The sequence below is a fragment of the Trachurus trachurus genome (assembly GCF_905171665.1).
Source record: "Trachurus trachurus genome assembly, chromosome: 17".
Lineage (NCBI taxonomy): Eukaryota > Metazoa > Chordata > Actinopteri > Carangiformes > Carangidae > Trachurus > Trachurus trachurus.
Window position 1 is genome coordinate 15,567,104 of NC_139900.1, and position 27,002 is coordinate 15,594,105.

Sequence of the window (27,002 nt, forward strand, 5' to 3'; positions counted from 1 at the left end):
ATTTTGCTAACTCTCCATTTCCCGCCTCTAGTAAATATGGATAGAGTGTTTTTATTTATTTATTTTTTACTTCTCTTCCTTTCTCCACTTCGCTAAATTTGAGTTGCATAAATTCATGAATATTGACGACAAAACTCAAAACAACTAGATTGGGGATCACATCTAGCTTCTCTGAATTTCTGATTTATTTATTTAAATTTTTGGATCCACATTGTTTCCACTCTACACACCGTTTCCGGAAGAAGAAAAAAACATTAGTCTAACACAAGTATGGACTACTATAATACACCCCCACCCACACCCCCCCTAAACCTCATCCCCTCCTCTTCTACCTGAGAGGCGCATCTATCCTCCTCCTACTGACGTCAGAGCAGCCAGTAGTTTGTCCTCTGCTGGGCTCGAGCTGCTGGAGATATCTGCGAGGAGGAGGAGCAGTCAAAGTTTGACTTTCCCAGACGAGGAAAAAACTCTTAGAGGCACACGAGGAAAAAAAAAAGAAAAAAGAAAAAACACAGAAACAAGTTTTCAAGTTTCACTGAGGCGGAGTATCGCGTCTTGTTGGTAATGGAATGACACCTTCTCAACCAGGAGCTTCAAAACCACGATGGCAACCCGTTTTCTGAAGTGGATCAGTCTCACCTCTGCGCTGTGGCTGGGCTCCTGCGTCCTGGCGGAAAAGAAAGGTATGTCAGGGGCAGCAGGCTATTACAACATGTAGGCAGACAGGCAGCGTCGCCGGGGCTGTATAATGTTTGAGAAGGCTTTCGCTTTTCCTCTCCTGCTTGATTTAGCGTTTTACATAAATCTCGCAGTACAGGAAAGAAATCACAGACCCGCTCTCAAAACCCTAAAAACCGCAGGGAAACTTGATCCAGCGTGGGAGAAAAGTTTCTCACAGTCTTCGCTGTTCAAGCCTGTGACCTCCCGGTTTAAAGCTACACACAGAGAGGCTCCAGGAAAGTTAAGCCCTCGCTGTCAATGTGGGACACTCACTGGTGATCAAGTTATAGCAAAAAAATGTTGATTAACCACTTAGTTTATCCCCAAATATCCCCCTCTTACACACTATCCAGTGCGGGAAGACGATGACTCAAGCATGCAAATTTGTACCACATTGAAGAAGAAGATGATGATGGTGCAAGGAGGGGATTTTGGGTTGAGCAATTTAGTGTTGTGTCTTATTTTCTTATGCCTTCAGGTAATATTTAGCTTCTTTTTTTTGTGAGCACATTTGTCAGCATTCCTGTCTCCAGTGCTCAGTGCAGTGTGTGATCTGTTTGTAGGCAAAAATAGAATAAAAACTGGGGCAAGCTGTCACCTTGAAACACACTAAAAGTACATTTGGTGCAACTTAACCTCACGCTTAAATAAAACAAAAAGCAAAAACACACCACTTTCTGACATTGGCACATTTTCGTCATCTGCAGCTCTCTCATCTGTCCACATGTATGTATCTGTAGGCTATAGCCTATGTGTGTTGCATCCTTGTAGGAGAGTGGTGCGTGTGTGTGCAGACAGTTCTTGCATCTGGTCCTCAGAGGAGATAAGATCAAAGATGTGAGGACAGTCACTTTATTCCACTGGTACAAATGATAAAAAGCAGAGAGTCTGGAGAGTGTGTGTACTAGTGTTGAGCAGTGCCAAGTATGAAGGCAGCAAGAGCAGGCTTCTCTTGGCCCTGATGTTAAGGTCACACACACCTCTTAGTTTTAATGACATGGCAGTGTTTTGACTGGTGATGCAATGCTGTTTTCATATTTTTCACAAGTGAACTCTATTTATTTTGATAGCTGTTTAAATGGATGCAGTATCAATATCCTGGATATGTCTGACAAATGCACCCAGGAAATATCCTGAATCTCAGAAGTGCAATTAAAATTGTGCAAGAGTAAAAGCCTGGAAATATTAAAAGTGGATCCACATGTATTTTTTGTGTGACTCAGGTTTCATAAAGGCCAGATGTCAGGGGAGAAAGTGACCAGGAGAATCACTTTACTCCCTAATGACTCCCAACTTCCTTTTATAATGAATCATCATTGTCCGCACTCGTTGCACTGTTGTTCCTCCTTATAAGCAGATAAGCGCGGTGTGTTTGTTGCCAGCAGCGCACGTGCAAGTCGCATCTTCTCCCCCCACCACACCACCACCGCCCCGTCTGCTCCAACAAGTAACAACCAGTGCAGCTTTTCAACACAACCATAACAAATCAAAAGTGTTTGTGAGCCAAAAAGACAGAGTCCCTAAATATTTCTGGGCTTCTAAACAAACCAGACAGGCGCACAATTCACGCAGCAGCAAGTCTCCCACAGTAAATGAGGATTTGGGATTTTTTTCTTATTGAGACCAGAGAAGATTAGAAATGAGCAGCTGTAATGATAGTCATGGTATGCACTGTGCACTTCGGCTCGGATTAATTACTGTTCATTTTTTATTGTGACTGATCCAGTTTCCGTTTCCAGGGGAATGTGAGCCCCACCATATGGTCTGACAGTTGTAGTTGTTGTTGTTATTGTTGGTTTTTGTTTTAGTTTTTTGGCCAGGGGCTGAGGCAGATGTTCCTTTGTGGCACACCAGGTTTTCCTAGCACATAGTGTCCGTAACAGTCGAACTTGATTTGAACAAGATGTCAAATTCTTATTATGTTCATTTGGCATCACATCTTCAAACTAAATAAAATAAAAAAAGAGGAAAAAAAGCCAAATAACAACAGCGAGGGAGTTGTGGGTTATTTTATATCCTCGTAAACACAATTAACACATGAATACATTTTTGTTATTGATTAAAGAATAGGAGACTGGAGTGTTCCACATGCTACCATGCAGCAGGTTCATCCATTAACTTGTTATGAAAGCTGGTATAGCAGTGTTTATTTAAGTATGTTTTAATAATTATACACTACCTGAAATAGTTTTAGTGTTGGTTTGTGTAAAAAAAAGTGTCTGAAAGGAGTCTGAACACGTGGGTTGGATCTTGTTATTAGTAATGGAGTGATCATATCACAGTGGGATTTGGATCTTTATCTGTAAAAACACAACAATAACTTTGAGTCTGTTGAGCCTGGATTTGCAAAATATTCTCTGAACAGACATTTGATTGCTTTTATTTTGAAAAGCAGAGGTGTTATTTTCCTAAAGATTAGAATCACTTATTGTTGGTGCAGACAAATTGTCAGTTGTCTGGCCAACTAAATATAGATGTACTGCATGAGTAAGTTATGTTCAATTTTCTTAATGTTTAAAACCAAAAACAAAAAAACAAAAAACTTGAATCAAGTGTCAAAGCAAGAATAAACACACGCTTGTCCCTAAGCTCAGCGGCAATGCATTTCTGAGATAATCCAAAAGGGTTTCTAAGGGTTTTATGAGCCTTAAGAAGACGGATAATTTCCTCGGCCCACAAAGGAGCATGTAATCCTTCGACTTATTTTAAAAATCACCAAATGGGGGGATACATGGTTTTTTTCAGGCCGCCTGTTCGATCTAATTTAGTAAACTGTGTTTGACCTGCAAGTGTTTTTGTTGCTAGGAGGCAAGTGTGAACATCTGCTCAGATGTTTACACTGGGAAGTGGCACTAGATTTTCAAGTTGAGGAAAACTTGAAATTGATGCAGGTCGTGGGTGGAAAACAAACCTTTGGCCTATATTGCTAAGAATTTGTCTGAAAAGTTAAAAAGAGAAAGAAAAAGAGAAAGGCTTTCACCATTCATGGATCAATGATCTGAAGAGAGAGAACACCCAACAGTCACATCAACACTGTTGCTTGCTTTATCACAGATACAGTTACAAAACCATTAGTGGAGTGTACACTATACACACACAACAACACACAGAGAAATGAACAACCATTTTCAGTTGACAATTTGATTGACCTCTCCCCTACAAAGCAATTGCTCAATAGAAAAACATAAGAGAGCAAGAGTGACAGGACTGGCATGTTAACTAGCTCACAAGCAACAGTGGTAATCAAGGCTTGCTTCCAAGACCAAGATCATCCCAGCATGCATCTGGCATCAATGTAAAGATGGATATATGTTCAATTTTGATTAGAAATGAAAATCAGTCTAACAAAGCCATCATTGGTTAATTGTCATTGTGACATTTAACAGATGTTTGGTTTTGCTCATGACTATAATGATGCTATTTGGTTTTACAAGATGAAACAGTGGGAAGATGTTGGTTTGTGGTGACTTACTAATAAAACACCTTTTTTCAACGTCAGCATTATTCGTCAGGTTATTCTGTGTTAAACTGATAGAGCCACAGGGTTACAGGTTTCAAAAAAGTGGAAGTTTATGCATAATGATGATATCAGAGTTCTGCTCTGTCTTGGTCTTCATAGTGTAACATCTGTCAAACCCATGACCCTAAAAGCTTAATGGTTATCGTATTTGGGACATAAACAACCAAGTGGTCATTTTGCCCCATCAATCAGCCCATCTTTAGCTGCCTTCATGTTATATGGAAGGAATGACTTTTGAGCAAAACCCGGCGGTGCTGGTACCGGCCCGTCCCACAGGAAGACGACCTGTCAGTCGCTCCGGTTCAGCAACACCCTTCCGAGGTGCGATGGCTCTAGACAGGACCCGCTGAATAATAGAAAAGCTCTTTGTCCCATCTGCTGCCATGCTCACTTTATTAACTGTCATCATCTGCAGAGAGGTTGTAAATAATGCCCACAGCTTCACCCAGCAGCCAACCACAAGTAATAACTGTGGTGATTTATTTCCCAGATGAAATGCTAAATGGTCTCAGAATCAGTTGGACTCCCTCTGTTTTGTGACTGGAGTTGTACTGGAGAGGCAGGCTGAAATATTTCTAATCTCTTCTACTTTTAGCTGTAGAGTATTCAAACCCAAAGTGCAGATATGAGGTGAACCTGTTGAGGATACTCTTAAACCAAGCTGTGAGCTAACCTGTGGAAGATCAAACTAATCTCAGGGGCATGTCGACGGCTAAATCCTTAATTCCTAATGCCAGGCTCCGCAGATCAATTTGGTCACAAGATAACCCGCTTATACAGTACCAATATGCTTTTTTTTCAGAGTTAATAGGTCATTCAAGTTGGGAGCAGAATGAGATTTGAAGATAATATGTACGGTGTAGATAGGTGAAATCCAGCTCCGTTGTTTAAACGTGTGTGCACACCTGCAAAAGTGAAGCTGAATCATGACAAAAATCTCTCTACCCCTGCAGTGCATTTCGGCTTTCTGAGTAAGTGCTTCTCCCTCTGCGACGTGTTGGATTCTAACAAGCCAGATTCCCTCATCAGTCATCTGTTTTTTTGCCATCACTTTCAGAAAACCGTGCCTTTTCTTTTCATTAAAGCCCACTCTCTGGGATGAGATGGATGTCGGTAGTGAAATATAGGTTATGATCCTGTGTAATCCTAGAATCTCCACTCTGCGTTCTAGGGTTCAGAGTGGCCCTGGTGTTACAACTGCTGCTGCTGCTGCTTACTGGTCCTCTGACGACCTTCCCAGACTTCCATCTGCTGCAGCCATTGTTGGAAATGCAGCTTCTCCGGTTTAGGCCGTGGGAGTTGGAGGATAATTTCTCGCCACCCGTCCCTCCCCAGCTTTGATAAAGTGCGCCGTGTCTGAGCGCTCAGAGATTTTTTCAGAGAGCTGCTGGCAAAGTGCAGGATTTTGGTTTCACTCGGGGACAATAGTGCCTCTGTGGAGAGCAGGTTATCTGGCCGCACTGATACTTCTGTGGAGTGGCCGAGCTCTGTGGCGTGCGGCAGACGCACCCGAGGCTAGACGTGTGTCATCGAGGTGGAACACGGACGTGGAACAGATTTAGTTTGACTTCTCACTGTTAACAGTCTGAATACAGTAAATGAACTGTGTATTAAAATAACACACTGTTATATATGCTAAGAAATGCTGCCTGCTGAACGGCTGACTGATTATTAAAAGTCAATTTAGTTCTTTTCATTTTCCCTCTGAACCAGTGTTTATCACTGCAGCTGCTCATCTGTAGTATATACATCCACTCAGAACACAGCATGGAATAAGTGAATGTGGTTACTCATTGAACTGATTGGCGTCCTTTGTTTGTACATGGTAACAAAGTCATCTGTTGCATTTATGGCCTTTTCCATGATCCGCTGGCTGTGCATGGAGTCTCCAATGGAAAGAGACCCAGGAATTCAAGTTGGAAAAAAAGGCCCTCTGATATCTTCCCATCTCATCAGGTGCAGTGTCGTGTTAAAAGGGGAAAGAGGCCACAGCTCCAGCTGAGTAATTGCCCCTGTCTAAGTACGTCTATCTCCTCAAGCCGATCTCACTTGAGGGGGTGTTGCTGTCATAACTTCACCTGATTTCCTTCTTTTGCCCTTGGGGCAAAGTTTAAGCACCATTTTGTGCAATAAGCACAGATCTCATCAGATGCAAAACATATTGACAGATCATTAGCAGTGTTTACACATGCCTCTTAAAATAGCTGTCAAATTAGCAACAGAAGTTTCAGAGAGAACTATTCAATTATTCTATCAGATCTGAGACTATCCTAGTAAAAAAAAAAAAGTTGATTAACTGGTGTTAATTATCTTTTTTTAAGACCGAAGTTGCATGCATTGAAAAGTTTATCTTCTACAGATCTCTCGTGGTACGGGTGCTCATACCAAGATTAGAGCACAAACACATTAGCGTTGGCATTTGTTGATATGAAAGAAAGATACTGCATACAGAAGATTAAGCATCTTAAAAGAAACATGTATTCATGTTCACAGAAGCTTCTTGAAGACCGTTATTCACACTGGACAGAAAAGTAATGTAAAAGTAGTTTTTAGCGCAATTTATGGGTTAAAATAATCTCTTCTTATTGGCCTGGCCCTGGATACATTTTGCATGATTCCTTTACGTCTATGCCAGTGACTGAAACTGAAACATTTTCTTACCAGTTCATTTCTGTAGTTTAATATTTAAAAAAATGTTTGACAAAGCAGCTTTTGAATGTGTCTTGTCAGGCTGGAACAGACTGAAACAGTAAGTCAGCTCCAGTAGTGAAGGTAAAGATGGAAAGTGGGCACTGAGTATGTTTCCATCCCGGAGGCTTTCAGCTTGGATGAAAACCATGGCTCTAACACGCCGCAAACCCAGCTCAAGAGAAATTTGCAGCTCAGTTCAGTTGAGCTCAGAGGGGCACTGAATAGACTGTCTGGGGCGTTTTTTTTTCTTTCTTTCTTAGAAGCAAATAGTTGGTTTATTTGTATTCAGCTCTGAGCTGTATGGATCTTCGTGCCACATCATCAAATGTAAAAGTTGTCAGCGACTTGGACTGGGTTGTGCATGGATCAAAGGATATCAAAGCATGGTAGGAAAACAGAAAAGTCAAGGATACACAAACAAACGCCAGACGGATGGAGCGAGATCTCTGAGAACTCGTGCCCTCATGTAATCGTTCATCGAACAGGCCTCGAGCTGTTTCTTCTAGGCGCTGCTGCTTCACATAAGCATCTCAATTTAGCACCCTCACGTAGGTGTGGCATCTTCACTAATGACCTCCAGGTCATTGTGAGGAGCCATGCTTCAAACAGTCGCTCGCCCAAAAGAGGAATCCCCTACAGGGAGGAGAACAATAGCTTTCCCCAACAGATCTCCATCTCTGAATATTTCTGCAAGAAGGTATTGGTAGAAGGGTGGTGCCTGATCTCTGAAGTTTGCTTCCCTAATATATTCAGCCGCTTCCTGTGTGGTCCACTGGCCTAGTAAACTAAATGGTGCATTTTAAGCCGTGAGTCACTGTTAGTGGTTTGGACCTTGTGGTGCATGATGGTTAATTTATTCAATTTTTGTAAATGAATTCCTGCATTTGTCAAAGGTGATTGGGATTGAGATCCAGGATGTTTAATTTGTAATCCCCTTTGTATGGATGGAGAAGGGAAGAGGGGGGGTGGGGGGTAGACTTCCTGCCTCACATCCTGATTAAAAGGATGTCAGAGCTCTTTAACAGCTTTAACCTGAAGCATTAGGCTACTCTCCATTAGTTTGTATTGGCTCCAGTCTACACTGCTCGTCTAAAGGTTTGACTTTTTCCACGTTCACATCTGTAAACAATGCAGAACGTGCAAGGGTCACTGGAGTACTACTGTATAACTGTTCCCTCTACTCGACTTGAATTTACTGCAGCTGATTACAACACTTATGGGTGTTTTAGGGTGTGGGTGATTACGTTAACATCAACAACTATATGCTCTTATAGAATACGTATACTGTAATCATTTCTGCCTTTCACGAGGATCCTGATCGGGCTTGTCTGATAGTTTTCATTGCTCAGCTAGAAATGAAAAAGTGTTTTCTTTGCCAATGCTATTAAGGCATTACATGCTTCATTGCAAGGGCGTGGTGGAGTGTCAGTCAAACCTTTATATACTTCTCTAGTATTTATTGAAAAAGGTGGCGAGTAATAACTAGTCAAATAGACACAGAAGGTGTTTTTTGGTCTTTGTGAACTTTTCCATCTACTGTGTCTCTCCTTCGAGGAGCAGAAACACAACTCCAGGTATTTGTAGGCTTTTCTTTCTGTGGCATTCAGCAGCACTTGGATGAAAAACAGGAACTTGGTCTGGAGAACAGAGGTTCTCACGAAGAGCGTAAACGCATGCAGACACACAGAATCACTCGTTACCTGATACCTGTATTGCCTCCAGGTTTATTCTAGTCTGGACCCCCTGTCACATCTTTGAATGGGTCTTGTGTTGACAAGTTGCAGAGAGCAAAGCTTGATTTCTCAGTGTACAGTAGCACCTATTGTGGCCTGCTTTGGCCTGATGGAAAATGTTTTTAAAAAAAAGAAGCTGAAAAGGAGCCAAGATGCATGTATGGTATGGTTCAAAATAAGATAACAGGAGAACATGACGGAGAAATATACACAAAGAAAAAGAAAAAGAAAAGGTGTACGAGACAAATGAGTTCACATCCAACCCCTGTGGCTGATGTGTAGACCAAACTTTGAATGAATGTCTCCCTCTCCGCAGACTCCCCTAAGTCTTTGGACAAAAGGTTCTTTATTTGGGTCTTCGTTGATTCTTTGACACAGGCTTATCTGTCTTCCTTGACCTTAACTTGCCATGTAGACACGACTTTACAGCTTTGTGTCAACAGTGAGGAGAAAGGCGTCCCTGTTGGCTAGAGGTTATAAAGACTGCCAGGGTAATAGAATATATCTAGTCTATAGTCTTTGAGCTTGATATTGAACAGGGCAAATAATCCTGCTCTAGAATACGAGAAGAGTATATTCTTCAAAACAGTGACAAGACAAGACAGGAGTTCACAGCCACACTAGCATCTCATCTCGATTGTGCTTTGAGCTGAATACTATTGTCAAAATACTGTATAGTTTGATGTTTAGTTAAATGATAATTCTAACATTAATATTTAATGTGATCAAGCATTTGCTGATTAGCCCTAACACAAAATACAAGCGATGTTGATTGGAGGTGTCATTAGTTTTGCATGTGTTAAGTCACTTATTATTGACCTGTCGCCTTTAGATGAATTGTTAAAGGTGCTATGACTTTATTATATTTCATACTGAGGGTGACATGGATGATGTGCAAAGTCTATGGCAGTCCGTGCAATAATCGTGGAGACATTTCACACAAACTGTTGCCGACCTCATGATTCTGCTAAAGCAGATCACCCAAGTCATTGTGATTCACCATGTGGAACTTTGATTCTCTGTAATAAGCAAATTTCAATCTCCAAAACTTTGGCCAGCTGGTAAGGGTAGAGAAATGTTAGGGGATTACTTCATCCATTGGAAACATGGATGCATATCTGTACCAAAAGTCTGTGTTGCAATCCATCCAGTAGTAGTTGGGATATTTCAATCTGGAGATATTCCACTGGTGTGGCTCAATAAATGTTTAATCAGGTAGTTTTGTACATGCCAAAGGGTTCGTTTCTTCATCGGCCAGTAAAGTATAGGCATCTCTGTTTAAATTGCAACAACAATGATGATAAGGGCTTCTGGGAGTGTATTATGTCTGGGGGTGTGCTAGAGAAAGAAAAAGAAAGACGTCAACCGTTCTCCTGCCACGGTTCCAGCATTTTACAAGCCAACATCACCTCTAAGGGATTCATGAGTGTTGTAAAACGTATTTCATCCGGGCCATTTATAGACGAGACAACAGCATTGTTCATCATGTGGAAGTGGTGGTAGTGGCAAGCCTCTGCTACAGAGATGATCTGTGATTTGTTTAACTCCCAGAACACTAAAACATAACATCCCACTAAACACAACACCCCTCGTGTACTACCTTTTCTAATTGCCTGGTAAGTTTCAACAACACCAATGCTTCGTTGAGCTCAGAATTAATTTCCTGGTGGGACCTTGAGCGTAACATCTTCATTACCACATGTTTTTCATAATTGAAGCCAGAGGCCTGTAAAGAAAAAAGAAAAAAAAGAAATCTGCTTGCTTCACTTGCAATGTTTCCTCCCATAAAAAAGGTGGAACTGACCCTCTTAATGCATGATTTCCCTCTACCATTAGTGAAAGCTTTATATTTTAAGTATTTTTTCATGTGCTCTGCATCATATAACAGCCTTGTGACACTTAAAGCATCGCTGATAAATGATCAATATCTGCTACTATCTCCTTTCTTTTTCACAACAAACCACTTCAGCCTCATAGATATGTGGCTCGAATGGCTTCCCTGGTAGAAATACCCTGGAGTGCATAGTTGGACAGGTGCCAGTCTGAAAGGATTAGGCCTGTGGACCTGCAGTATATCCACTAAAACAACAACCTCTTCCTGAGCTGATTAGGAGGCAGTCTGAGATTTTTTTTTAATATGAATCCACTTGTTTCGTTTTTTATCCGAGTGTTATTGCCATTAATCATATAATCAGGCACCCATAAGATTAAAAACACTCCAAAGCCAAAGCGACGGCTTTGAAGGTCAAAGGGCAAATAAACAACCCACTGCATTTGATTTCTTTAATCAGTCAAGCAGGAGGTATTTGAAGTATGCATGTCAGAATGGCAGAGGAAACAGCCTTTTCCTTTTCTTCTTCTTATTATTCTGACTCGGTAAGTCAGCATTTTGGATACCATGCATGCTCTAATGTCTTCCGCCTCTGTCTAAACTGTCCAAGACTTTTCCTCGGTTATAAATCCTTGGCACCTCTCGGTCAATTGAAAAACCTCTGAAATGAGATCCAGGATTTGAAGCTGGAAACATCATCACATCTGCTTTGTAATGGGCAAAACAATCTCACCACAAATTTCTCCGTTCAGAACGGACCTCTGGTGCTTTTGATCATGACATCTTCCATGGGAGATTTTCTTAGCTGCAAATGTTCAGTGTCCTTTTTCTTCTGGGAACTTTGAGGACCGCTTGGCAACATTAGCTTAAAAAAGTTGAAGCTTAAAGTTCATTCTTGACTGCGAAAATGGTATTTGATGAAGCAATCTCACTGCAAGGTCCATTTACTAGCTGCTCTGGGGCCATTCATTGTTTCCCACAATGACGTTGACTTGGGCAAATGACAAAACAACATCACCACAAGAAGAGGAAGCTGGTGAGATATGACTGCAAGCTTCGCAACAACTCCAAAATGGACCTAGTGCTGAGACTGAAATGTAAGTTCGTTATTGCGTTTTAAGTTGCCGTCATTTCCTGTCTACAATACAGAGTTTCTGCCTGGATTGGACATCGGAGAGGTTTTGCTTGTACACTCGATTGTCCACTCTCTGGAGGAGTCATCGTAGTAGCCCATTGTACACACGTGTTTCATACACAAGTGATTCTGAGCCAGGGTCCTTGTGTTCAGCGGTGTAGCTGATAGCGAGGAAAGAGTCTAGGCTGCCAAGTCTAATGCCTTTGATGGCTGACGCAAAGCAGACAGGCCTTTAGGTTGTGCAAAAGCCCCTCTGTGTCTCTGCAGTGAGGGGGCGGCCTTGAAACAACCACCCTGCTCAGTCATAATCGTCTAAAACAAGCTAACGCATTGTTTTGGAGCTTTGTTAACCATATGTGATGTGCTTCTCTTGTCAGAAACAAGATAACGCCCCGCACGGTAACAATGGATGAAATCTGAGCCGTGGGCCAGTGGGAGAGGTGTTTGATGAAAAACTAGCACCGTTTTCTGTCAGTCCTCGCTGTTCACACATGCTAACGTGGAAATGGAATTCTTCTGAAAATACACTGAAGATTATAACCGAGTGCCCCCGGGGCCCCCGAGCACTTGGCAGTGGCAACCCCCTGTTGCATTTCAGGCATTTCAGTTTGATGTGTCATCAGGAAGACGTGGCAAAATTTTTCTGAGCTTTCCTGTGCTAATTAAATCGGTCATGCTTTTGGGGAGTACAACGCAACACGTAACAAAATACCCTCTCACAGTGTTGAAAATTACGAGAGCTCCTCGGCTGTACAAACCAATTCCCCAAGCTCCGTTTGTCCCTGACTTTCGCCCTCTGTCAGTGTGCATGAGGAAGAAACTACTCATCAGTGGATTTAAGGGCCCACTGATGTGTAAACCAGAGGTTGAAATGGTGAGTAAAGGCTGAGCAAGAGAGTCGAGCTTACTAACGCAGACCCCGGGGCTTTTGTGGAATATTCCTTTTATGGGATCTCTGTCTCTCCCTCTCTCTCTCTGAAGACTTCGGCGGGGCAGAGTTGCTACAGACGTGACTAAGGCAGTAACTGAGTTGTTGGCAGGCAACGCTGCGAAGCCGTGGTCAGACCTACACAGAAATGAGCCTGTCAGCAATCGGGCTAAAAATAAGAAACCCTTAAGCAGTCAGGCTGCCTCAAAGAGCGTCGTCTATCTCTCTCTTTTGTTTAGATGAAGTGAGGAGTCCAGTGAGTGAGAGTTATCTGTCCTGTCTGTTGATGTGCTCCAACCTGGGCCTGCTGCTGTACGCTGGGAATGCTTAAACCAACAGGGGGATTCCCGAATCACAGCTGCTCTCTCCTGCAGGAATGATGTGTGAAATGTGTGGGTTTCTTCGCTTGTGGTTGTTGTTTTCCTCTCTCTGTCCTCCGTTGCCTTTGCCTCTCTCTTCCTCTGCTCGTCTTGTCCAGTCATAGCTCAGTGGCGTTTGGTCGGGCGAGGGGGGAGGAGGGAGGGGAAGAAGGGGGATGGAGGGAGTGGGGGCTATAGAAAAGTGAGTTAGCAGCAGTGAGCTTGCCGCCCACTCCCTCTCCCGTCTTCCTTTCGGGGCTTCCTGTGGGATTGAAGAGGAGTATAGGTTTAACAGGGAAGGAGAAGGAGGAGGAAAGAGAAAAAAAAAAAGAAAAGAAGGGAGGTAGTGGTGGGGTGGGGGTTGTCTTGGCTGAAATGGGCTTCAATAGGGAGAATGTCGTTGGACGTTAAAAAGGAAGTGGGTTTGAATGTTGGAACATTTCAGGAGAATGGTGGGTGCATTATTGGCATTTAAATGGGGCCTGGGCTAACGGAGGTCGTGTGAGTTTTGGGTAACAGGAGTGGGATTGTTCGGTGCCCCCACAGAGAGCGCTAATGGACTTTCCAACAGGGCATGTGGGAGAATTGTCTGAGTAATGATGTGTATTGCCTGATTATTTGGGCCATCATGTTAGGCCCCTCATATGTTGGTCACAGCTGGAGAGTAATAGAAGCGCAGCTGTGTTTAACTAACTCCAATAAATCAACTGGGGGCCCAGAAATTTCTGCCTCTTTTTTTTTTTCTCGATGCATCTTCTATCATTGATGGTTTATGTATCTCTTTGGTCATGGACAGAGCTATTGGATAATGAATACATCAACTATTGAGATAAATGTTGAGTATGTTGATTATTCACAGCGGTAGCTTAAACAATAACCAGAATGAAACGCAATAAAACCAATCCTCTTGTGAAGTGCCAACGCTGTAATGGATAGCTTTCCATATTAAAGAGTTGGTTTTTGAATTTACAAAAATTAATAGCAAAAACATACAGTATGTTCTGACTTGGCCAGGAAAAATAAGTTCTAGAGTAGTTGTATTAGTTTCAGTCTCTTAGGTCAATACAATGGATGTGATTGGAGTCGGTACCTGATATAAAGAGAACAAACTATACACACAATAGTAACATAAGGTGATAGAGTTCTTTATAAAAAAGATAGATAGATAGTTACGTTTATTGTCATTGTCATTTCCACAACAACGAAATTAAAAGTGCATCTCGTGCAGTGCAAAATTTCATAAAAACATTTTTTTTTAAAGCATAAAACACACATTGACCACTCATCATTACTCAGTGTTAAGTGCAGTCACTGCTTTGGGGTAAAAACTGTTCTTAAATCTGTTTGTGGTGGCTTTAATTGTCCTGTATCTCCTGCCAGAGCGGAGTAGTTCAAACAGACAGTGGCCATGGGTGTGTTGTGTCTCAAACATTGTATGCTTCCTTTTACTCTGAAACAAGACTCAGCTCATTTGTAGCTCAGAGATCCACTTGGTCCATGTTGAAGGGACTTCATCACATCATTTTCTACAGATTTGTAGAAATCAAAAGTAAATCAGCTAAATAATCCAACTTTCCCATCTGACACCAACCTTCAAACCATGGTCGACATCAGTGAGCTCACATTATGAAGTGAACAGTGACTCAAGCTCTGCAGTGCTGCCTTGTTACTGGCAGATTAGGTAATTGTATTTATCAGCAGATATGTACAGGTGAGTGTTATCAACTTTCATGGTTGTGCCAAATCATGTTGTCACTCGCCTTTTTATACCTGCTGCAGCTGATACGGAACAACATAAGTGTTAATTTCAAACCTGCATGGAAAATACATTTTTTTACCTCCAGAAGGAAGTATCTGATTCCACAGCAGCTTAATGCTTCTCTATGTTCACCAGCTGTCTGTAAAAGTTTCCTGTCTACTGTGCAGGTATAGTGGGCAGTAGTTTGATATCACAACACTTCTTTACTGGAAAGAGGAACTTTAGAATTGGGTGATACATTACTTTATCCAGCAACCTTTTTGTTTTTTTGTTCCCCCCTTCGTTACTTTGGATAATCTGCAGACCTCGATGTGAACAGTTTTTATTGGAACTACTTTTTACAGAAAAAAAAGTTCCCAGGAAACCTGATGACAGAGAGGCCTGTGAATCATCCAGAGTGAGAGAGAGGAGATGTTTCCAGTTAGAGGGGTTTCTGTTGAAATTGTTTTGACTGTTATTTGCTTGATTACACTCAGGATCAAAAGAAATCTGTTCACCGCAATTGTGTTGTGGTGACAACAGAAAGAAATCTTGGCAAATATCTGAAAATCTGGACAAATAAATCTAAAACACTATGAAAAATGGTCAAACACTCTTGGAAGAAAATGAATAAAAATGTGTTTCCTTTGTTTTGTAATTTGCTCGAAAAGGATTAAATTGCTCTAAAGGCCGTAGGTTTGTAGACGTGGCTTTGTTGTGACCGATTTTCTACCGTATGCCTTAAGGCCTCAGAAGTGCTGATCACAGTATGCAGGAGTGAGAGTATACATACTGTATTCCTGTGTTTGTGCAGAACCTAAATCCACGGTTTCCTCACACTGAGGTGGAGAGTAAACATTATGATGGGCCGAGCCACAGGTATCTGGAGTGTCTCACTGACCGGTGGAGAGCACTCTTCAGGAGCAGAGAGTAAACAGGAGCCTTTTTGGTCTTTATTTGGTCACTTTGCTGAGCTTTTAACAGACTAAACTTCACCGACTGAACACAAAACTCCAGGCAGCTTAGAAACTGCTCTGAGGACGTGTGTGACGTCACGTGTGCATGCGGCGGTGGGACGCCTCATTTGCTCGTGCTCTACAGCTGGATGCTTCAAGATTCGTCCCCTTTGTTATTGCCACCAGGGAAAAGGTCAAACACGTTCATACATCAAGTGTGAGGCTTCACATCCCCCTCTCTCCCCACAGTTTGACCCCCACAGCCAGGCCGCTACGTCCACCACCTCAGTCGGCTCAACCACAAACCGCTCCTTTTTTCTTCTCCTCATCTTTTTTTTCTTTCTCCCCTCTCACTTCCTCTCCATCACCAATAGCACATTTAGCTGGATTTAGATCATCCCCTTGTCCTCCTCCCTTGGAGACGACAATCAGCTACCATCTGGTTCGGCGTCACGGGGTAGCCGTATGAAACCGACCCTGTGCAAAGATCAACTTCCTGAGATGTCAGAGGGGCTTGTGTTGTTGCATTCACTGGGGATAGGGAGGGAAAGTGGGGGGTGTGTGTGGAGGGGGGGTATCCTCTGGCCCCTTTTTTCTTTTTCTGAGGCCCCAAGATGTTTTCTCTAAGGGATTGATGCATCTCCCACGCAAAGGAAGAGAGAGCAGGACATGAGGAACTACAAAGTATGTTTATATGAATATAGTACACCACCACAGAATGTACATATATCTACTTGGACTGCTGGTTTTGTCTTTATACAGCATTCGATCCTTGATCTCCTACTGAATCTCAGCCAGTCAGAAAATATAAGAGCAGGAAGTATGAGTCGATTGCACAGAAAGAATCAAGGAAATGGCTTTTTTTTTGTCACTGATAGTGAGTTTCTGGAGATTTATGCTTCCCTGAAATCTGGAAATCTGAGCATATGCGACTCCAAGCAGCCTCCTACTCCTAAACTTTACAGCCAATAAAAGTTGATAGCATTTTTTCCCCCCTCCACTTACTGTCTGTGTAAACGTATAAGGGCTTTAACCATAATTTACCTCTAAATAAGGGAATTAATCTTGGCATCGATTTGTTATCAGCAGAGGAACACTGCAGATTGAGTTACATAAGAGACTTTGCCGTAATGCCGTTGACTTGGACAGAGAAATAAACAAGTCATGTCAGTTAGCGTTGTTACTTCCCTTTAATTATGTATAAGTTTTCAGATAATGCGATCATCAGACTCTGGACACAGCGTAATTGAATTGCAGGTAGTGAATGAGAGGAAGCCAACGCGGCAGGGCCATTTCTGCTCTCTGTAGAAAGGTATAAGACAACAATGATTTAAACGTATAGTAGACAGTTCTTTGTGCCAAAGGAAACCATTGGATGGGTTTGAGATGCTATAGCAACGTCCTGGGAAAGTACGGTTTCCACATTTGGACATTCCCTGTTTCCTCCTGTGGCAAGAAGAATACAAACGCTTCACCCAAATATGTAAATGAGACCTCCAAACGTGAATTTATGCCTGACTTTAACCGCTTAGGTTAGTTTTAGTACTTTTGGTAACATTATACATTTGATCTCACTATGTTTAGTTGATATGTCTGACGTGTTTACTGTAAATTTTCTCTACCATGGCTTCGGTTTTATACCCTGATTTCATTTTGCCAAATAGGTTTTTCAGACCCAAAGTTCAAAGACAGAAAGTTTTTGTTTTACAGTTTGGTGCCAAAACTGCCTTGAATCATGATGGAGACAGACGTAGTGGTACAAACACCTACTGTAGCATTGTCTGTGTGCAGTCAAATCCAACAGCCCTTCATATGTGCATCTTTTGGAAAGGCTCTATGTAAGTTTCACATTTTAAAAGGCTTTTTATTTTGAAGAAACTTTTAAAGACAGAACCATAAGAATTGCATAATCTTTGCTGATTTCCATCTCAGAGATAAATAATAGATACTTGTACTAGGCTACCACTTCTCTGTCACAGGAGCATGTGGGCTCTCAGCATGAGGGTGTTTTTTTTTTTTCTTTGAAATTCAGAGAAATGCATCTTACTCTCTGTTGGTAAACACCACATTTGGACCTGAACAATGAGCTGATTATCATCCATAATAAGCTTAGACAGTTTTTTTTTCCTGTAGTCGCACAGATCCTATAGCCTCAAGAAACAAATATCTACCCACACACCCTTGACTTCCAGCACTAGTCCCCAAGTAAACATCAAAAGAGCGATATGCGACCGCACATAGCAACAAGCTTAGATGACTAATGATCGGGTTTATCAAGTCTTTTGTCTCGCTTTGGCTGGGTGCTGATCAGTGCAGTGCAATCCAGGGAATGTTTTATACGACTGAAGTGTTGCATGCTCAGCCCACACACGCGCACACACACACACACACACACACACACACACACACACACACATAGACGCATGCACACAGCACTGACAGCATGATAATAGTATAGCAGCCTGCCACTCCTTGCTCCCAGAGTTCTCTTCTGGACACTTTGTGACGACAATACAGCTGGAGGAAGTGAAGCAATCGGTAATTAGTCTTTGTCAGAGTATCAGTTACGTCTCTGCAGGCCCCACCCTTTGATTCAAGCAGAACGAGACCGTAAACTGTGTTTTTTATGTGTGATGAGTCAAATTCGAATCAGGTGCCATGGAACTACCAGTAATTTCCGATCCGTGTAGTACTTTTTTACTCACCTGCTGTCGTCTGTCTCTGTTGGCAGAAAGGTGGTGTGCGAGTTGTGCAACCTTTTTTTATGGCATGCATGTCTAACTCGGATATATGAGAGTCATTTTCATTTGTGCAAGGCTGTATGGTTAGATGAAAATAAAGGTCTAGGTAGAATTATGAAGCCATCTTTCAATCTTAACTTGCGTGTTGATATAGTCTGACCTTGTTTCTTTTCTCATGTGCTGCAGACTAATGAGGAAGTCAGTTTATGGTGGTGAAATATCAGGTCATTGACCACCTGCACCAGAGTCATGAAATTAACAACTGGCCGAGGAGAATGTTTACCATGACAACATTACTGCTGGCTTGAGCAATCAACAGTTTTTTTTCTTCTTGTCAACCATACACGTGAACTTTACTTAGAGGAAGTGTGTTTTCACCTGCAGCCTTTAGTGATCATCATAAATATTAACAGAACAAAACATGCAGACAGGAAAGAGTATGCAGTGCATTGGATGTATACTGTATGGTGCAACAACCAAGCCGTTTAACCATGATTATCATCCCCATGAGCAAACTGCCAGTGAGGATGTCCAAATCAGTCTGATTAATATTCACAGCTGCACAGTCATGACAACCTTTTTGTTTATTACAGTGTGGTTTCTCAGTCTGAGTAATAATTAGGGGGCTAATTACACCTCACATGGCTCCTCTAATTAAAACGGTCAGCTTGCGTTCGCTGGCCTGCCTCTGTTGCCGGGGCGTTAGGCTGCTGGACCACAGGGTTCATATCAGGGAGATCCCTCAGGGATGAGCTAATGAGGAGGAAGAAGAGGGGAGGGTGGGTCGACAGCTGTTTGTGCCTAATTCCCACTGATCCGGTGCCGCACGCTGTTGGTTTGTGTGTGAACACACAGCGCAATAACCTGAGTGAGAAATGCACGCTGGAAGAGGAAAGATACCCCAAAAAAGAAGGCCTCTGATACTCGTTTGACTCAGCTCTAAGATGATATCATCAACCCCCCCCCCTTCAGTTTCTAGTTAAATGAACTGTGTTATGTACAATGCGGCGTCACGAGGTGTGTCTCAGAATTTGGAGCCGAGTGTTTTGGCCTTTCTCCGCAGTCAAGAGCAGACATGTTGTGGAATGTGACCCAGGAGACATTACACCAGAACCATCATTTCTACCGTAATAAACAAGAGGATGAATCTTTTGTTGTTTTGTTTTGTTTTCCCCCTCTCAACCTGTTGCTCAAGTCAACCTGTAAATGAAGACTTGGCGGAGAGAAATCAATTATACACTCATTATGCCTGTATGTGTGTGTGCAAGATTGTTTGGGCGTGTGTACATACGGCTGGTAGTGCGTTTGAGGGGTGTCACAGCTGACTCTCTCATCAGTGCCAGTCAGAACCTGTCCGACCAGCTTGAGACGGCTGCACACAGGAAGACGGCTTGACACGCATTCTTGCCTTAAAAACTGCATTCACAAAGAAAGAGCCTTTTGTATCTGCAGGACTTATCAGTAATACTGCCTCCCTTATCCTAACATTTTGTTGCATAACACCAGATAGGACTCATTATCAGCCTACACTTGTAATTCTGTGAATCTCTCAATCGATGCCTTTGTTGCTTTTGGAACTGAAAGTGCATTTGATCAGTGTTTCATTCAAAAACCCCTATGTTGTTGTTGTCTGGTCGTGTTGCCCTGAAATCAAATATACTTGAACTAGGCTGAACTCGGTGAGACCGTTACTCTGCGATATAGAGATCTGCCCTCCCACAAGAGACACTCACAAATCTCATGGAATCTCTGACACACCAGGATCTTTTCTCCGAAATGACCAAGCCTTGGAGATGCTGGTCGCAGTGGTTGTTTTAACAAGGCTGCATAGCAGTGGAAAGACTCGGGCCTTTGCCAGTGTAAATACAGCCAGCTCGCTTTGACACATGAGCCAGAACTCGCTCTTGTCGCTGAGATTCGATTCCTATTGTAGATCTTACCCAGATTGCTTATTTTCACATGAAAACCGGCCAAGTTATGACTGCTCGGACCGCATTTACAAACAGAGACGTGCGCACGCACACAGCCACACATAGAAAGTCATAAACTGAGCCAAATATGTTACATAAGCAGTGGATGTTTTTTGACTGATAGCACCACTGGGGGTTTTGGATAACTGGTTTTGTGACACTGCCTTTAACTCCAGATGATTTACACACAGTGTACTGTATAATGTGTTTCAAGTAACAAGTCTGACAGATACTCCTTTATTTTGTCTTTCTCTGCAGTATGCCAGGGCATCACCAACCGTTTAAACCTTCTCGGGTCCAAAGATGACCACTACCTGAACATGGTGAAGACTTACAGCAACTGCACCGTGGTCCTGGAGAACCTGGAAGTCACCTACATGGATGAACACCGGGACCTGTCCTTCCTGAGGGTAAAGACTGCACTCTGTTAACAGTGGAGGGTAAACACGCACAGCACAGATGAGAGAGAAGGTTCCTATTATCTTGTTTTTTAGTTGTCTCTCTGGTGGTCTGAGGCCGGTTTCCCAGACTATCTTCACTGTGCATCTTCACAGGCTCCTCACCGTTCTTATCGCTCCGGTTCAGATAATTAAAGTCCACGTGGAGTGAGTCTGTAGTGACAGATGATTCACTGTGTTTCTCACCCTCTGCTTGGAGCTTTGCTTGAATTCCAGCTGCAACGAAGGGGTTGTGAACACTGGGCAGATGTGATGAGGGACCACACACACTCACTCACATGCAAGCTTGCACACACACACATACATAAACAGAAATAACACACATTCAGCAAATATCATGCAAGAGTTTCAAGGATAACATTTCCACAGGGGATGAGGGAGGGGGGGGGGCATATCCCTTTTATTTTTAAAAATCCTATTTTTGCTCCCTCTTCATTTTCCCTTTTCTTTTTTTATTCTACCTGCCCAGCTGTCATAATAGCAGTTTTTGGCCCTGATTCTCACCTCTCGGGCTACACATGTTACTGCCCTAACCCTCTTAATGGTGGAGCCATGTGCAGCCTGAGAGGACGACCTCAGACAACAGTCAGGGCTGAAAAAACTATTTCCTTTTAATCTGCATGTCAATTTAAATGTGACAATTAGTAGGGACTACCAGTTATTATATATTACATGACACACACACATACACACAGGTCTGTATAGAGAGAGAGATATCTGCAAAAATGGTTCTCTCTCTGACTTTATTGCCTGCCCAGTTCTGAAACCAAATATTTACCCTTTAATAATAAATGTGCGTTGTCAGCTCAGCAGCGTTGCTCATTTGCTACCTCAGTTCTCAGCAAACAGTTTTTTTTTTCTCCCTTCTACAGTCAATTGAAGAAGTGGGCGGCTACGTCCTGATCGCCCTCAACACAGCTCCCAGGATTCCTCTGGAGAACCTGCGCATCATTCGAGGCCATTCCCTCTATGAGGGAGCGTTTGCCCTCTCCGTTCTCGCCAATTATGACAAACCTACAGGTCAATTCACCCAGGAGCTGCTGCTGAACAGCCTGACAGGTCAGCGAAACTCCCCCCTCTTAAATATTTCATTATTTGCATTTTGTGAAATGAATTGTGTCATTTTTATCAACTTCACATTCTTTTGCAGAAATTCTTAAAGGAGGTGTGAAGTTTGCGACCAACCAGCTCTGCAACATTGAAACAATACAGTGGTATGACATTGTCAACGCTGACAGCAAACTCAGCATGGAGCTCCCTGTGGCCAGTAACAATCGACTTTGTAAGTAACAGATTGAACAGCGAAACACAAAGGCTTCAGAACACATTGATTGTGCAATACTAAAGAATTTCCATGGTGTTAAATCAACATTTTGTTCTTTTTCGCAGGTAAAAAATGTGACTCAAGCTGCTTCAATGGTTCATGCTGGGCACCTGGTCCTGAAAACTGTCAGACTTGTAAGCGCTGATCTGTTTTTTGATGTTGTATATATGTTGTGGTGAAACAGCAAAAGTAAAAAATAACTTTGCAGATATCTTTCATTGTTTGCTATAATAACAACATGCAGAAGCTGTTGATTTTCAGCTGAAATAAGGCCTTAGAATAAAAAGAAAAACCAGCTTGCTGCCACTGGTCACTCCACTGACTTTGCCCTGCTCTTATCTCCAGTTACAAAGCTGAACTGTGCACAGCAGTGCTCAAAGAGATGCAAAGGACCCTCACCAAGCGACTGCTGTAATGAGCATTGTGCCGCGGGCTGCACAGGACCGCGGCCCACCGACTGTCTGGTGAGAGAAAACTGCTTTCATGTGTGGGACAGGACTAATGATATGATCAAGGAGCTGCACCAACAACAAAATAAACTGAATGTTTGATACTTGTGCTTTAAATTTGGATGTGAAGCCTCCCAACTAAACAAAGCCTTCACTCAGCAGCATCTGTTTTTATGATCAGAAGTGTTTTAGTATTAGTTTCAGTACCAATGAGACACGTAACTGCTGATTAAATCTTTCATTTGGCACTGCCTGGAGTATCAGCGTCTGCTCTCCCACTTCTCTCTGCTGCTCTGAGGATTAAGCCAAGGCTGCGATAGAGGAATGCAGTGTTATCATTAGAGTGCTTTGGTCCCTGTGTGCTGGATGACGGTTGTTTGTGCTGCAGGCCTGTCGGGATTTCCAGGATGACGGGGTGTGTAAGGACGCCTGCCCGGGCCTCCTGCGTTATGACCCCAACCTCCACCAGCTGGTACCGAACCCGCATGGAAAATACAACTTCGGGGCCACCTGTGTCAAGAGCTGCCCACGTAAGAATGACAAAACAGACAAACAGTACACTCAGATCTTTTTGCATTTTCAGCCAAAGATTTGTCCTGAAATGTCACGCTGCTTAGACACTGATATATTTAGCGCTCCATCGTAGCTGTTGTCCTGACAGTCAGGATAAATAGAATAAAACTATTCGGTCTCAGTGGCCAATGTGAAACTCATCATGCATGATTATGAGCTTTTTCACATTGTGTTGTGCTGGACAAGAGGCCCGGTCGTCCTTCAGGGTTGTTAGACATTCAGTGGTTACAGTTGCAGTTTAATTATAAACTGTATAAACAAGGAAAGAAAATGATTGAGTTTCAGGGCGTGTTAATGCAAGAACTGTTCTCTCTCAGTTAAACTTCCACAGGTCTGTCCCAGTGTCACTCAGTTAACACTGAACTCCGTGGCCTGTAGCAGTAGTGTGTACCTACTGTATAGTGACACTGGGGGTGTATTTTAATGAGGTTATTACAGTATGACTAAAAAAGTACATTCATGTTTCACATGTGCTTACATGTACTTGTATTTTGCAATTACAGATAACTATGTTGTGACCGATCAAGGAGCCTGTGTGCGGACATGCACTGGTAACACATATGAGGTGGACGAGGGGGGAATCAGGAAGTGCGCAAAATGTGATGGCCTGTGTCCAAAAGGTAGGGCAACAAGACGTCCGTCTGTGCAACCAAGGGACGCTTTCTGACTCACAAGCATAACGCAGTTTAACACTAAAACCACTTACCTGAGTCATGTGGTTCATTGCAATTCAGACATCGCTGCACTTATACAAACCATATATCTATGACACATTCATCTCATGTAGATAAACTATTAAACAGCATTGCATACTTGAAGTGGTTCCACACTGCCCTGCAGCAGCACGCTAATGCTACTCTCATGTTAATGTATCACTAATAATAATCCAAGGGAACATACCACAGGCATAATAATGAGTACTTGAGGTACATTTTGATTATAATAATCAGTAATTTAACCATATTTGAAATTGTAGAGTTCTTTCTTTCACTTAAGTAAATGGTCTGAACACTAATTCAGACATACTCTAAAATGTTTAGACGAGGAACCTCAAGAGCTTTGAAACAGCTTCCTATTCTGATTTATTTTCTAATGGTTTGCAGTGTGTAACGGTCTTGGCATGGGAGACCTGACAAACACCCTGTCGATCAATGCCACCAACATTGACTCCTTTAAAAACTGCACGAAAATCAATGGTAACATTGCTATCATCCACACATCGATTCATGGGTAAGCCACAGACATTATCAGCACTGCAGACTTCATTCCCATCTATATATCAACTGCAATAGCTCACTGGGCCCTTTTTTTTACTAATAACTAATAATATGTGCTTTCTGTATTTTTGTAGGGATACATATACCAAAACACCAAAGATGGATCCTGCCCAGCTTGATGTGTTTAAGACGGTTAAAGAAATTAGCGGTAAGACTGTGTAACAGCTGCGTAATGCATGACGCACTAAATGGTGCACTAAAGAGTTTCATAATTAACAAAGCGTTTGTTGCTTCAGGATACTTGTGGATTCAAACGTGGCCAACGAGCTTGGACTCACTCAGTCCTTTCGACAATCTGGAGATCATTCGAGGGCGGACTAAGCGGTATGTCCCCTCATAAAGACCCCCTGAAGATTCACGACCGCTGGATCACAAAGCATGGGACTTGTTCTCATAAAAATGTTCCCTTTTTGATTCTCTTCCTCTTCCCACCTTGTTTCCCTTCACTAGTGGAATTCGTAGCGTGGTCATGACTCAGCTCGATATCAGCTATTTGGGCCTGCGCTCCCTCAAAGAGATCAGCGATGGCGACGTGGTCGTCATGAAGAACCGCAACCTGTGCTACACCAATAAAAGCCACTGGGAGAGGCTCTTCAAATCCAAAAGCCAAAGCGCCACCGTAGACGATAATGCTAATGTCACCCATTGTGGTAAACTGGATTTTGTTTCCCCCCTACACCTAAATCATTTAGCTCCTTTCTGTTGTTTTTGTTGTGCAACATGTGATTATTCAATGCACAAGAAGATTAAATCAACCCAGTCTAATTTAAAAATTGGATCATTATACGGGAAAGATCTCTTCTTCAGATTGTGTGTGTTTGTTTTCAGCTCTGAAGAACAACACGTGTGACAGGAAGTGCACCGCAGCCGGCTGCTGGGGTCCAGGCCCGGACATGTGCTTCGCCTGCCGTGACAACAGCCGCGACGGGAGCTGTGTTGACTCCTGCAACGTCCTTGAGGGGTGAGGGAGGAATCAGGATTTGACTCCCTTTTTTAAGCTCTGAAATGTAGCTTTTCCTTATTTTAGACAAACAAACAGAGTATCAGATCTGTGTGTTAACTCCTTCAAAGTCTATTTTCATACCATGAGCATTTCCAGACGGTGACATTAGACCAGTTTGGGGATTTGTTATTGAAAGCGACACTAAGACCAAATATGATCCAAGGTATTTTGAAGTTAAACCCGCAGTAGAAATAAGACAAACAGTGGAGCTGAAATGGCACATTCACTCACAAGTGTTTATCTTTGCAGATCTCTGTCAAGGTCTCTGTCAAACATTGAATCTGGACATGCTTACAATTTAACTCCTGCCCTCAAAAAAAAAAGGGAAGATGAAAAATTTCACTTCACATGTAACTGTTTGAAACATGGTGTTGTGTTATTGTTTTTTTTTTCACCAGAGAGCCGCGGGAGACGATTATGAATAAAACCTGCTTGGAGTGTCACCCCGAGTGTCGGCACATGAATGGGACGGCAACCTGCAGCGCGCCTGTATGTGTCTCACCGATAACTAGACTGTCATTACAAACATCCAGTGTTGGGAAACGGCTGTGAATGTCAATAATAAATGTCATGTTCTTGTGTCAGGCCCTTGGAATCAAATGTGCCGCAGCAGGAAATCCATATTTAGAAGAGTTGGCGCTTCCGATTTCTCAATCAGCAGCAGCCTTAATAGACAGTAATGTGATGCAGCCAAATATAGAAGAAATCTTGATAAAGAGGTAGTTTTAATGAAGGTATTAAACTGCTGTATTTGATTGCAGAGGACTGAGAGTTGTGCTGGCCCAAGCTCAGGCCCAGAAAAGGAATGTGTGGTTTTGATTGCCTTAACACTGGCGTCTTTATGAGGAAGAGCGATGCAACTTTCCTTGAGAAATTACTACCAACAGGCAGCGCAACTTACATAATATTTACTACTGCTCTCAAGAGGGCTGTAAACAACAGGAGTCATTTTTCTTTCTTTCTTTCTTTCTTTCTTTTTTTTTTTACTTTCAGGGTCCTGGAAACTGTACCAAGTGTGCCAACTTCCAGGATGGGCTGTTTTGTGTGTCCCGCTGTCCAAAAGGCGTGCCGGGGGAGGACGAGTCGCTGGTGTGGAAATACGCAGATGAGATGAAAGTGTGCCAGCTGTGCCACAAAAACTGCACTCAAGGGTAAACGCGCTGCTCCTGCCGACCCATCATCGCGTTGCAAACGTTTGTCTGTGGTAATAGGGTTGCAGTGACCAACCAGTGCAAGACAGCGGGGTCGTCTGTGGTTCACAGGTTGGAGAGAAGTCAAGTTTAAACACGAGGCAATTGGGCTGATACAGACTTAGATTAAAGCCTCACAAATTGGATTATTTCTTCACCTTTGTCCAAAGCAAACCACGCTGGCTGTTTGCACTTTTTATGCTCCCATTAGTTTCTGTTCCTTTCAGTTTGGATTGGATAGACATCTGCTCTGCATTACAGGAGCGAGAGCAGACCTAATGTGTTGAGAGTGATGGACTATCATCGCTCAGCCATAGTGATCGTTGATGGTTGTGGGAGGAAGTGGTTCAGGGAGACCATGATGCCCTGATGTGTGAAATGAGTCTTTGCAACTGTCATGTGCAAC

At 42.7% G+C, this 27,002-nt stretch overlaps 1 protein-coding gene across 1 annotated transcript in view; it reads left to right on the forward strand.

Moving 5' to 3' along the window:
- Window positions 1-390: 390 nt before the first annotated feature.
- Window positions 391-27,002, forward strand: part of egfra (epidermal growth factor receptor a (erythroblastic leukemia viral (v-erb-b) oncogene homolog, avian)) — a 40,342-nt gene continuing 13,730 nt past the window's right edge. The window contains exons 1-15 of the mRNA XM_083990868.1: window positions 391-683; window positions 20,581-20,732; window positions 21,653-21,839; window positions 21,931-22,062; window positions 22,170-22,238; window positions 22,450-22,568; window positions 22,942-23,083; window positions 23,630-23,746; window positions 24,230-24,356; window positions 24,478-24,551; window positions 24,640-24,727; window positions 24,854-25,053; window positions 25,232-25,364; window positions 25,805-25,895; window positions 26,400-26,557. Coding sequence (XP_083846994.1) covers window positions 605-683; window positions 20,581-20,732; window positions 21,653-21,839; window positions 21,931-22,062; window positions 22,170-22,238; window positions 22,450-22,568; window positions 22,942-23,083; window positions 23,630-23,746; window positions 24,230-24,356; window positions 24,478-24,551; window positions 24,640-24,727; window positions 24,854-25,053; window positions 25,232-25,364; window positions 25,805-25,895; window positions 26,400-26,557 — 1,868 coding nt within the window. The 5' untranslated portion in view covers window positions 391-604. The remainder of the gene's footprint in view (window positions 684-20,580; window positions 20,733-21,652; window positions 21,840-21,930; window positions 22,063-22,169; window positions 22,239-22,449; window positions 22,569-22,941; window positions 23,084-23,629; window positions 23,747-24,229; window positions 24,357-24,477; window positions 24,552-24,639; window positions 24,728-24,853; window positions 25,054-25,231; window positions 25,365-25,804; window positions 25,896-26,399; window positions 26,558-27,002) is intronic.